Below are 12214 nucleotides of genomic sequence, written 5' to 3'. Positions count from 1 at the left end.
ACAGCAAATCATTATCTTTCTTTTTTACATTATTATTTGTCAAACAGTACAAGTCTTGCAATTTTATGTAAAAGAAGTCTCAAATTAAGATTATAATTAATAGATCATATATAATGCTATATATAAATTAAATCTATATATATATATATGTGGTAATTAAAGTATTCCATATATATATAGAATGGCAAAAGCAAAGAAGAAATTAAAGGAGGTGGTAATTACAATTAATGGAGTGCTTAAGATCATATATATAATTGTATATATATATATTAGTAGCCGACTTAGCTATAATTAATAACCCCGTACGTGATTAATAAGATCAGAAGAAGGAGACACGGTGTAGTGGGGGGGTTGCTTCTTCTTCTTCTTCTTCTTAAGGTGGTTGATTACTTGTAGAAATAGACGTGGTGGTCCTGGCCAATAATCAACCGCGCGTGAAGATTTATTAGCATTATTATAATGGACCAAGCAATTAGTAGAGTGCAGAGCAGAGTAAGAGGAGGATGCATATTCCGCCACCACTTGGAAAATATATAAATAAATATATATATTGAAAACACAAACAGGTGATCCACCCCCCTGCCCTGCCTCTTTCGGTTACCATTTAGCCCAACGAACACACCACTGATGATCCCTCTTTTATGTTTTTTTAAGAACAAGAAAGAGCACTTGGCATCGTACAGGACGAGAAGACTCAGATACATGGCGAGACATGCACGAACACTATTAACATTTATTATTTATTAAACATGAGCGAGCGAGCGAGCGAGCGAGACCTCTCTCCCTCTCCTCTTCTTCTCCATCTTTTCTCAACTCCTCTAGTTCTTGCAGATTCATTCATTCATTCTTAATAGCACGTACTTTTCTTTTCTTAAAAAAAATAAACTCTCAATCTCTCTCTAACATGGAGTATACTATTAATAACAACAGATAGATTGAGATAGAAGAAATTAAGAGAGGAAAACACATGACGGGGTCAGCTTCATTGTCATCTCCGCTGTGCACGTGGCTGTTCGCGGCTTGCATGTCGGTCACGTGCGCTAAGGAAAGCGCACACCCGTTGTCTCCACCGTCGTATAATTCTAGTCGCAGACGGAAGGCTAAGTCGGCTGCTCTTCCTATGAAATGCTGCAGCAGCAGCAGCAGCAGCAGCAGCGGTATTAGGGGAATAGTCCATTCTTCTCCTTCAAATGACAACACTAACAATAAAAGTACGTTGAGTTTTAAAGGATTAATGAGCTCTTGTTTGGCTGATGAACCTTGTAGCAGTTACTACGCTTCTGGTGGACTCTTGAGACGACGACTCAGTCCCCCCGCTACTTCCGGTATCTTCTTCTGTTATTTAATTTATTATATAATTCAAATGGTTGTTCGTTTGTGTGTCTTGTAATCGGTGTAAGCAGGATCTTGCTGCTGCTTTGTTTGAGATTTTTCAAATCAATGAGTGCAGTACTTTGGAAAGCAAATATTGATGCCTTAACTTTGCTGTCATGCTTTTTACGAGGCAGAGAGTTTGGACATCGTGTGTGTATCAAAGAGTTTGCTAGCTGAGTCTTTGTTTTCCATCTCTCTCTCTCTCTCTTCTTACAAGAAAACTACCCATCGTTCGTGTGAGAGAGAAGTTGTCTTTCGCTGCATGCAAATGACAGACTCCGAACATGCGCTTTTTTTTGTCTTTAAATATTTCAGGGCAAGCCATGGCTGTAGCTGTGCAACCTACAAGGGAAGTGGAGACAAAAAAGAAACCACTTACGAGGCAAAGGCGAGTAGTTGTGACAGGGATGGGTGTGGTCTCACCTCTTGGTCATGATCCAGGTGTCTTCTACAATAATCTTCTCCAAGGTGTAAGCGGTGTGACTCGGATAGAGGCTTTTGACTGTGCTCAATTTCCCACGGTAGGTAACTGATTTTTTCAACACATCTTTTCTTCCATTTGTTGCTCGCTCTAATTAAGTAGTGCTATTACCCTTAGAAACTATTTTTTTCACCTTTGCGCAGAGAATTGCTGGAGAAATCAAGTCTTTCTCAACTGATGGATGGGTTGCTCCAAAATTGTCGAAGAGAATGGATAAATTCATGCTTTACATGCTTACTGCTGGCAAAAAAGCCTTGGCGGATGGAGGGATTACTGAGGATGTGATGGATGAATTGAATAAAACGAAGTGTGGAGTTTTGATTGGCTCAGCAATGGGTGGGATGAAGGTAGACGTAATCTCCTCACAGTTTAAGATATTTTGTCTGTGATGATGAAAATGTTGAGAAAAATGACTTTATGAAGCACCTACCAACCAACTTTAAAGGATAATACTCATACAATCACTGAATGAAGAAATGTGTATAATCATTGTGTCATAGAATTTTATCGATGAATTAATTGCTGCTTCTGGGTGATTATCGAAAGGTTTTCAATGATGCAATTGAAGCTTTAAGGATCTCATACAAGAAGATGAATCCTTTCTGTGTTCCTTTTGCAACTACAAATATGGGTTCTGCCATGCTTGCAATGGATCTGGTAAGCTATAATTTTCAAGATGTAATATCAAAGCATACAGGTGATGGTTTGGGTATTTAAAATTGACCTTTAAACTTGTGTTTGTCACATGTAACTGCAGGGATGGATGGGACCAAATTATTCAATTTCCACTGCTTGTGCAACCAGCAACTTTTGTATATTGAATGCAGCAAACCATATCATTAGAGGCGAAGCTGTAAGCATCTCGTGTTCAATTCATTTTCAACAACAAAAGTGTGGGATGCTTAAGATCACTTGTTAATATCCAACACCCAATTTTGTGAACTATAATATATGAACTTGCAGGATGTTATGCTTTGTGGTGGCTCTGACGCAGCAATTATTCCTATAGGTGTTTTTTTTCTTCTTCCTTGAGTTATACCTGTCCTATGTTTCTTGGCATAGCAGGAAGCTGATATGAATTCATAATCGTTGGTGCAGGGTTGGGGGGTTTTGTGGCATGCAGAGCACTTTCTCAGAGGAATGATGATCCAACAAGAGCTTCACGGCCTTGGGACATGGTAATTTATCATTAAAAATACCAACACACACCGAAGGAAAGGAACAGGAAAAGGAAGAAACCAATTTTTTGTAATTTGTTTCTTAAAAAAAAGAAGTTTTATTCATTTTGAACATGATAATAGTAGTCAAGCCAGTGGAAGAATTATCTGGTGAATAAATTACACTAATTTATTTATTGATTCACTGCTCTATCCTCTCCAAGAAGTTTTGGTTCTGAGTTCTCCCCTCTTAAAGTCTTTTGTAATAAACAGAATCGGGATGGATTTGTCATGGGGGAAGGAGCTGGTGTTCTGCTTCTAGAAGAATTAGAACATGCTAAGGTAATTGTCTTATCTAATCCAAATAAAGTCGCATGATCTGATGAGAAGAAGAAGTAGAAGAGAATTAGAACATTCACTGGCGTTCTCTCTCTCGCTCTCTCCCCTTGCGCACAACGGGTGCATTGCTTGCTAAATGCTATATACATGGTGATGGTAGATTGCTATTTTTTCTTCACATGGTAATCTATGGTTAGTTTTTGTTCGCAGAAAAGAGGTGCCAATATCCATGCAGAATTTCTTGGAGGGAGCTTTACATGTGATGCCTATCATATGACTGAGCCACGTCCTGATGGTAATGTGCCCCTCTAAAATACCTATAATTTTACACACTAAATCTCCATGTAGGCATGATGGTAATTTAAAGATACGCTTGAGGATCTTGATTTTTCCTTCATTTTGATGCACCTCATGATTATGTAATTAATTAGGAGCCAGTGCAGTATTGATTGATATCATGACCCCTTGCTTTTTAGATTGTTTGGCATGGGGTCTAACCGTGTTTTTGAAAATTTTTATATGTTTTTGGATCGTTTTGATGTGCTGATGTGAAAAATAAAAAAAATATTATTTTGATGTATTTTTAAATGAAAAACACTTTAAAAAGCAACTTCTACCACACTTTCAAACATGTCCTTGGACGTTGCGGTCTCATGGTTGCTTTTTGATATTTATCAAAGTAGAGATGTGGGGGATTTTGTAATTATTTTCTATTCCAAAAGGAATGTAGTGGTCTGGCCCTGTTTAAACCATTCATCAAAGTCTTGGGAAACACATTTCAAAAAAACAAAAAATCTACCTCTTGTCATATCAAGGCTATAAGAAGGTAGAGATAGTTGTAGTAATATTCCTATTTGAGGTAAATTCTACTGTCCTTTTCAAGAGTAGTTCTCAACGTAGCATATGGATCATTGCAGCAATCCTACAAATTTGCATGAGGCATTTTCCAGTTGAGTTGATTCACAGGCTGTTGGACAGTGTGCTGCTATTTTTAATTTCATTTTTTTGTTAGTTATTTCTGTGAGTTGGCAACTGTGAACCTTTCTCCTAAATGTTGCATTTCCCCAGAGGTGATGCACATTCATTTTTAGGCTATTAGATGCTTGAATTGGTTCTCTCTCTGAATTACAGCAACCAAATGAAAATTTTCTGTTGCAACTTGTTCTTGTCTTGATTATATTGTTTATCCATTCAAGGCCTTACAAGCTAACTAATGTGCCTTCTGCACCACATGAAAACAGGGGTTGGTGTGATTCTCTGCATAGAGAAGGCATTATCACAGTCTGGGATATCCAAAGAGGATGTGAATTACATAAATGCACATGCTACATCCACACCGGCAGGTGACCTCAAAGAGTATCAAGCTCTCATGCATTGTTTTGGCCAGAATTCTGGTGTACGTATCATCTGTCATAATCGCTGCCTAATTTCTGCATGGCCATCCATTGCGCACGTGTGACACAGTTGTTTTTCCACATTCACAGTTGAGGGTGAACGCAACAAAATCCATGATTGGTCACTTACTGGGAGCAGCTGGTGCTGTGGAAGCCATAGCCGCAATACAGGTAAATTGATTTAGCATCATGAGATATGGATACCTTTTTATCTTAACTCAAATTGAAGCACATAAAGAGAACGGAGGAGGAAAGGGTCACTTTAATTCTTGCACCCACGATAAGTATGGATATGACATTTACAAATTGCCAAAACAGATGAACTCTTTTATTTCTTCTTTTTTTTTCTATTCATAATAAATACACTTCTCATGTTGCCATGAAAGAAGGAACATTGAAACTGCACTTCTCAAGGGACAATAGTCGAGTTATTCCTCCTCCCCAAACTTAGAACAAGTTTTTCATCGGTTCTTGATGTTGTATTTTGTTACTTTGTACAGGCAATACGGACAGGATGGGTTCATCCAAATATCAATCTAGAAAATCCAGATCAAGGCGTGGTATGTTCGCTCCTTTGCTTTTCCCGTTTGCCCCTTTGGCATTGTAGGTTTATATGCGATGGCGTTCACCTCATGCTTTTAAAAATAAAATTCAGGACACGAGTGTATTAGTGGGCCCGAAGAAAGAGAGACTAGACATTAAGGCTGCGTTATCTAATTCATTTGGGTTTGGTGGCCACAACTCATCGATCATTTTTGCCCCATTCAAGTGAACCGGAGCTGCTTGAAGGTGTTGTAAGCTTGTTACTTTATCTCTCTCTGTTTGGTATAGCAAGAACACATCGAGCTGGGGATAGGAACGTTGAATATATGTATGAATTAACGTCTAAGGCCCTGCCATTCTATCATTTCACCAATGCATGACAGTAACTCAATTTTCAGCAGCTCAAATGTGTAAAATATAAAGATGTGGTAGGTCTAGTAGGAGATATTATCCTATAACAGCATGCTAGATGGATTACTCGCCCTAGCTACTTCTTGCAGATTACCACTGGAATCCTCACAGTATCCTGTTTTCTGTTGAACTGGTTGAGTTCAATTAACCTTTCAAATGTAACTAGTTGGACGTCTGACATCGATCAGGTGACTATTTGCTCGGGAAAGGAGAATAGTCAGATTTCGCCGAGTAACTATTCGCTGGAAATACTATTTGTTTTTGTAACTCTCTTTCTCATAATATGATTTGTAGCGGGCTTGTTTAATTTTTGTTCCATGTAGTCAATTGTAATGAATGTTGAGCTAACAATTTACTGTCAGCATAATGGTGGTTTTTTGCGTCAAGTTTGTTTGTGGTACATTTAAAAAGTCTATAAAAAATGTTCTCAACGTGTAGTTGTCAAGGTTTATTGATCCGATGGAATTCTGTCGGATAAGTTTTGGGATGGATAAACAACTGCAATACTCGTATCACAAGCAAGCAAGCAAGAATGTTCCATATTGGCACCCACAAATACTAGCGTGCTTTCAACTCGGATGTTTAGGCAGGTACGCCCAATATATATTCATGCTTGCACTTGATCACCTGGGATCTGTTTTTGAAGGGTAGATTTGAGCACGAGTAAAAAATGCATTTGTCATGAGGACGCAGAATATCCACTCAAATTGAGTAGGAACATGTAGGGGAGAGGTTTATAGTTTAAAATATAAATTATCAACTGAGTTACCAACAGTTATGAACTCTCTCTCTTTGTCTTTAATGACTAGTTTAGTTAATGGGAATACAAAATTGTTTGAAAATAACTACAACCAAGATGCTGTCTGGAGTAAATTCCGTTGGGACTTGTTCGAGGATCCAAATTTAAGAATTTGCCTTTCTCCAGAACAGGAGGAAATGCGAGTGCTGATAACTGCTTGTACTCCCTGGAAAACCCAACTTTTCATTGACGAGCTTACAACCAAAGCGCAGATCGTTTCCTGATATATCAATCTACACAGGTTTTTCACCTGCTCTTTCTTTTGCTGCCTTTCTTCTGACTATTAAAATTGATGAGCTTCGTGGACAGCGCAGTTGAAGCACTCTTGCCCTCAAGCTTCTTGGCCATTTTTACAGCCCTGGCCATCCCTTTCCTCGCAGCTGCTCGATGCTCTGGTCTACGGCTCATCATCTTGCGATCTAATGGCCAATATGCATATGGCTCAAGCTTGTCCTTCCTTCTCATATCCCCACTAGCTTTCTTGCTAGCATATTCATTTCCAGTGTAAGCCCACCCAGAATCTGAAGTTTTCCTGCGCTTCTGAGTTTTCCTGGAGTTCACAGACTTGAAACTGCCTGCTTCACTCCTCACATCTGAATCAGGGTCAGTGGCCTTTTCCTTCTTTGTTTTCCCTCCACAAACTATCAGCCGCCTTTCAGGGTCGATGTAACATCCCCCATTCCGGGATAAAAAACAACACTCTCATATCAACCGAAAACAAAGTGTGTGTGTGTGTATATATATATATATATATTTATTCATGGTTTTCATATTAAAATCTACTGAAATTTCGACGGAGTCCCCTCTATATTGGAAGGTCCCAAGTTATCGACATGTAACCTGTTTACACTTCTAATAACTCGCATCTCATAACTTAATCCCGACCCAATCATCTTGGGTTTCAATTTCCACAATATTCTCACACCTATTACCCACAATATTCATGATATACATTATATAACAAAATATCATTATGGATGGATAAAAAGTAAATACTTAGACATGAAAAATGGTTACATGAACTACAGAGATTAAGTTCATTCAATCAAGTTTAAACATTAATTATACAAATTAAGTTATACCAATATTTTCATGTTTACAAAATATAAGGGTATACCTCCTATAACCTAAATTACAAGAAGGGAACATAAGCTAGGATCTACTCCTGTTGTGCATGTGATGTTCCTGAAACAAAATACATATTATTTAAAGGTGAATATCACATAAAAATAACAACACGAATATCAAACAATTTCAACAGGGTAACATGCATTAATATTTTGTTCACTTCTCCTTTCTGGTTTTCATTAGAATCTCTTCCTTATTCCAACTATTAATAATCGTTCCCTCTTTCACTATTAACCTCCATTCTAGACTTTATAAGATCAAACATGATTATCTTTGTTTAACCCATTATCGATACCCCTTTCACTGGTATCATCATCATCATCCCATAGGAGTCGATGCAAGGTGATCCCCTTACCCAGGATCCTAACATATACTAAATGTATGCTAGCCAATACATGGTGATCCCCTTACCCGGGATCCTAACATACACTAAATGTATGTTAGTCCAAACGTGATGATCCCCTTACTCGGGATCCTAACATACACTAAATGTATGCTAGTTTACGCCTCAAATCACATTTCTCATATTTCATTTGTCAGTGATAATTTCATCACTTAGCAATTCACACAACAACCTTTCCCCTTGAGTACACATACATTCAGTAATTCACATTTCACATCAGTAATATATATTAAAACATGGAATTTACCTAGAAGGTAAAGGTGTAATTCACCTACCTGCAATAGAAGCTCTACTCGTGCTCCCCTGCTGCTGCTGTTGCACCACGCCTGTGGTCCCTCCTGCAAATCATAGGTTTATCTCATAAATTTTCCTCACTCAAGGATATGTTTTATAATAACCATATCAACAACCAATAAGTCTTTCTTTCAGTCATTTCTTAATATTTTATGTTTTTCTCATTTCACTCATTATTATTGTCGTTCTTTGTCCAACCCCAGTTATCATTCCTTTCTTTATATTTGGATTATCACTGTCCAACTGTTACTGTCTCGTTTTTGAATTGTTACTGTATGACATCTCCTCAGATTTTTAACTATATCTGGAGTTATAGAACTCCGATTCAAGTGAAATTAGTGTCGTTGGAAAGCTAAGACATGAGGCTACAAGTTCTATAATTTAAGGAGAACCCAGTTCTGCCTCTAAGATAGTTAAAATCGCTCATCAACAAACACTTGGACTGTTACTGTCCAACTGTTACTATCTCGTTTTTGAACTATTACTGTCTGACCTCTCCTCAGATTTTTAACTATATCTGGAGTTATAGAACTCCAATTCAAGCGAAATTAGTGTCGTTGGAAAGCTAAGACATGAGGCTACAAGTTTTATGTTTAAGGAGAACCCAGTTCTACCTCTAAGATAGTCAAAATCACTCATCAACAAACACTTGGACTGTTACTATCTCGTTTTTGAACTGTTACTATCTGACCTCTCCTCAGATTTTTAACTATATATGGAGTTATAGAACTCAAATCCATAATTTAACATCCAGGCATCAATTCATAATCGACTTTAAAACAACTCATAAGACCATGTTTATAATATCTTACCCGATACGAATCAAGGTCTCGATCCCTCTTTTTCTTTCTAATGACAGCTGACCCTCCCCTCTTCTCTTCTTGTTCAATTTTTCTTGTTAATCCCTTGCCCACCAATGTTTTTTTTACCTATAACCCTTAATCTTGGATGGGTTTTTGAAATTTGGTGTTTCTCTCTTGATCTGTAAAAATAGATACCAAAACTTCCTCTCTTCTTTCTTCACGATAGTTGCAGATTTGTTTTTGGTAAGAAGAGTAGTATTTATGCTCTATAATTATTCTTATTGCATTTAGGCTCCATTTTCTTTAAGTGTATTCGTTTTGCCCCCACTTCTTTTTAGTTTAGTTTATTTTCTTTAATTTAATCCAGCCTTGATTATCTCGGGATTTACAGTCGATCTCTGGCTCATCATCTAATTCTTACTTTTCTTTAAGGTGCGCAGATGATTGCAAGGATGATCGTGTTTTGTGCTGATCAAGCAAGTCAAGTGGCTCATCTTCTAACTAGTCAAACAAGTCTTCTGGCAAACTCTTGTCTGACCTGTGTATTCTTTTAGGATTGGAAAATTTTGGGTACATATTTATGCAATCTTAGATTGTTTTGTGCCAGTAATTACAAATAGATATGCTGCACCATCCAATCAGATTCACCATTCAGTAGTTGAACTGTTTATATTATCTATTGGGACCCAAGTAACAGCCTAAATTGCAAAAATTAAAAATAACAGTTCATGCCATTAATTTATAAAACTTTTAACACGTAAAGTCACTGACCTTAATGAAGCCTTGGATTGAAGCTGCGACGAAAACTTGTTATGCCGACCTGAAACTGTTTTTGTATCCATATATTCACCACCACTGTCCTCTGTCTCTCCATCACTAAAATCAGAGAAGAGTTTTTGTATGGTTCCATCTGCTTATCCTGTAGTGAAGCAAGATTTTTCAGAATATCATTAACAATTTCAAGATCAGAGAAGAATCCTCAGAAACACCAGGATTGCATTGTTTTGCCAGAAACACTAGATAGTCTGATGCATTTGGTATATAGTACTGAAGTCTGACATTGGATACAGTAAATCTATGTTGTGATGCGTCAAACTAGGTACAGTTAGGACTCAAGGTTCGTGTATGCACAAAATGAGAGGATGACAACCATACAGAATGAGCCTTGTTCTTAGAATGTAATGCATAGTTCTTAGAATGAGCCTTGTTCTTAGAGTGTAATCACAGTAAGAAAAAAACAAAAAAATAGAGGAACAAAAAAACAAAGGAATAGGGGCATTTATCCCACCCAGCAACTGAGAAAGAAACTTGATGTATTACTATTATACACTACAAACCCTTTAATTCCTAAAGAAAAAGCCAATACAAGAGCAGTTGTGAGCCTTTTCTCAACTTTTTAAAACTCTCTTCATATTCTTTGACGCACTTAAATTTCACTCCTTTACAAGTCTAAACAACTTTAATCTTTCTCGGATTCACCAAAATTTATATATCTGAGATGACATGCCCTAAGAAAACCTGCTCCTTAATCCTTAGTTAATGAGACCTCAATATCAGATCCATCTTAGAAAATATTTTCACTCTTTTTAGCTAATCAAACAAATCATTTATTCGAGGTAATGGATATCTATTATTCATAGTCACCATATTTAATTGTCGGTAATCAATATATAGTTTAAGGGTGCCATCCTTTTTTTTTACAAACAAACCTAAAGCTCCCTAAGATGAATTACTGAGGAAAATGAAACCCTTGTCTACAAGCTCTTGTAATTATACCTTTAACCCAGTCAACTCAGATTGTATTTTTTTTTTGTACTTGGTTTGTTCCAATGCTTATTTGGTACTTCTGATAAATCTATTTTATAAGTACTTAAATTGTTTTTCTGCCTAATTTTCAACTGGGGTTTACATAGATATAACCATTCTATATGGTGACTAAGTTATGGGTGTCATCCCTGGTAGCACATTAATGGAAACCTCCACTTTCCTTTCTAGAGGTAATCCTAGTAGCTCTTTTAGAAATACATCTGGAAATTCCCAAACTATAGAAATATTGTTTATCTGAGGACTCTCTTTCCCTAACTCTACTACAAAAAACTATATAAGCTTGACACCCTTTTCTTAAACATTTACTAGTGGTCATAATCGATATTACACAATTTGGTATCATTCTACTTTTCCCCTAAATATCACCCCATCCCTAACATCTTCTAGAAAGGTCACTATTTTGATAAAACATTCCATTTGTACCCTATATGCACTCAAACAATTCATTCCCAGTATAATGTTAAAATCAATTATCTTTAATAAAATTAAGTCTACCTTCATTCTTTTTCCCCCAATTGACACTACACACTCTTTATATGTATCTTTAGTGTCCACACAATCATCCAAAGGTGTACCAACTACTATTCCTTTTTTTCTAATAGACCTCTATTCAAGTTCAATTTATTCATAATTCTAGATGCTACAAAGAAATAGGTAGCACCCAGATCAAATAAGGCATAAATTGAATGAGATTTTAATTTTATCATACTTGCCACCACCTTGGTTGTAGTTTTAACATCCTCATGTGTCAAACGATAGACCCTCCTTTAAGTTAGTTCATGTTGCACTCTAGATCATCCCCACATAGCACTGCCCCTTGATTGAGTAGGTCCCCTAGGCTTGTCCACAATTACCGATTGTTGATGAGTTTGTGCTGGAAACTAAGATCCATGACCCATCATCCTCTAAGGGCATTCTCTTTTAAAATACAATGTCTCTTCATAGTGGAAACAACATGTCCCTAAATGTTTGCAGTCCTTCCACTCGTAACCCTTTTACCTGAGATATAACACATATCCATTGTTATTGAACAATCCCTAGGATACTTCTGGTTACACTTGCCACACAAAGGAAAAGGTGACGCTCTTTGTATTATAGAACCCCCAGCCGAATTAGTCTTTAGGCTTTTAGATTCTCTAGAGAATCCTCCACCACCAGATTGTATTGATTTTTTTAATATCTCACTACTGGAAAAGTTGCTCCTTTTTTTGTTGAATTGCCTAGAAAATAACCCACTCTTTCCTTTCTTAGGTAGAGGTGG

At 37.1% G+C, this 12214-nt stretch overlaps 1 protein-coding gene across 2 annotated transcripts; it reads left to right on the top strand.

Annotated features, from left to right (window-relative positions):
• Nucleotides 1-580: 580 nt before the first annotated feature.
• Nucleotides 581-9796, top strand: LOC7490534 (3-oxoacyl-[acyl-carrier-protein] synthase II, chloroplastic). 2 transcript variants are annotated; one of them, XR_008058006.1, is made up of 16 exons: nt 581-1325; nt 1690-1895; nt 1999-2202; nt 2402-2512; nt 2613-2708; nt 2819-2864; nt 2954-3033; nt 3286-3354; nt 3562-3646; nt 4593-4747; nt 4836-4916; nt 5246-5305; nt 5401-5534; nt 6138-6289; nt 6630-7101; nt 9559-9796. XR_008058006.1 is itself a non-coding variant. In XM_002324103.4 (13 exons), the coding sequence occupies exons 1-13, from the start codon at nt 968-970 to the stop codon at nt 5515-5517; spliced, it is 1668 nt and encodes a 555-aa protein (XP_002324139.3). In that variant the 5' UTR covers nt 582-967; the 3' UTR covers nt 5518-6085. The 2 variants fall into 2 exon arrangements, 1 of the variants encoding a protein (XP_002324139.3); XM_002324103.4 differs by lacking the exons at nt 6138-6289; nt 6630-7101; nt 9559-9796 and having other exon boundaries at nt 582-1325; nt 5401-6085.
• Nucleotides 9797-12214: the final 2418 nt, after the last annotated feature.

The sequence above is a fragment of the Populus trichocarpa genome, chromosome 18, assembly GCF_000002775.5.
Source record: "Populus trichocarpa isolate Nisqually-1 chromosome 18, P.trichocarpa_v4.1, whole genome shotgun sequence".
NCBI lineage: Eukaryota > Viridiplantae > Streptophyta > Magnoliopsida > Malpighiales > Salicaceae > Populus > Populus trichocarpa.
This window is presented reverse-complemented; position numbering and strand designations above follow the sequence as displayed.

Coding starts and splice junctions, on each gene's coding strand:
- LOC7490534 (XM_002324103.4), top strand. CDS start 968: ATGACGGGGTCAGCTTCATTGTCATCTCCGCTGTGCACGTGGCTGTTC. Junction 1,896..1,998: donor ACTGTGCTCAATTTCCCACG/GTAGGTAACTGA, acceptor ACCTTTGCGCAG/AGAATTGCTGGAGAAATCAA. Junction 5,306..5,400: donor AAAATCCAGATCAAGGCGTG/GTATGTTCGCTC, acceptor AATAAAATTCAG/GACACGAGTGTATTAGTGGG.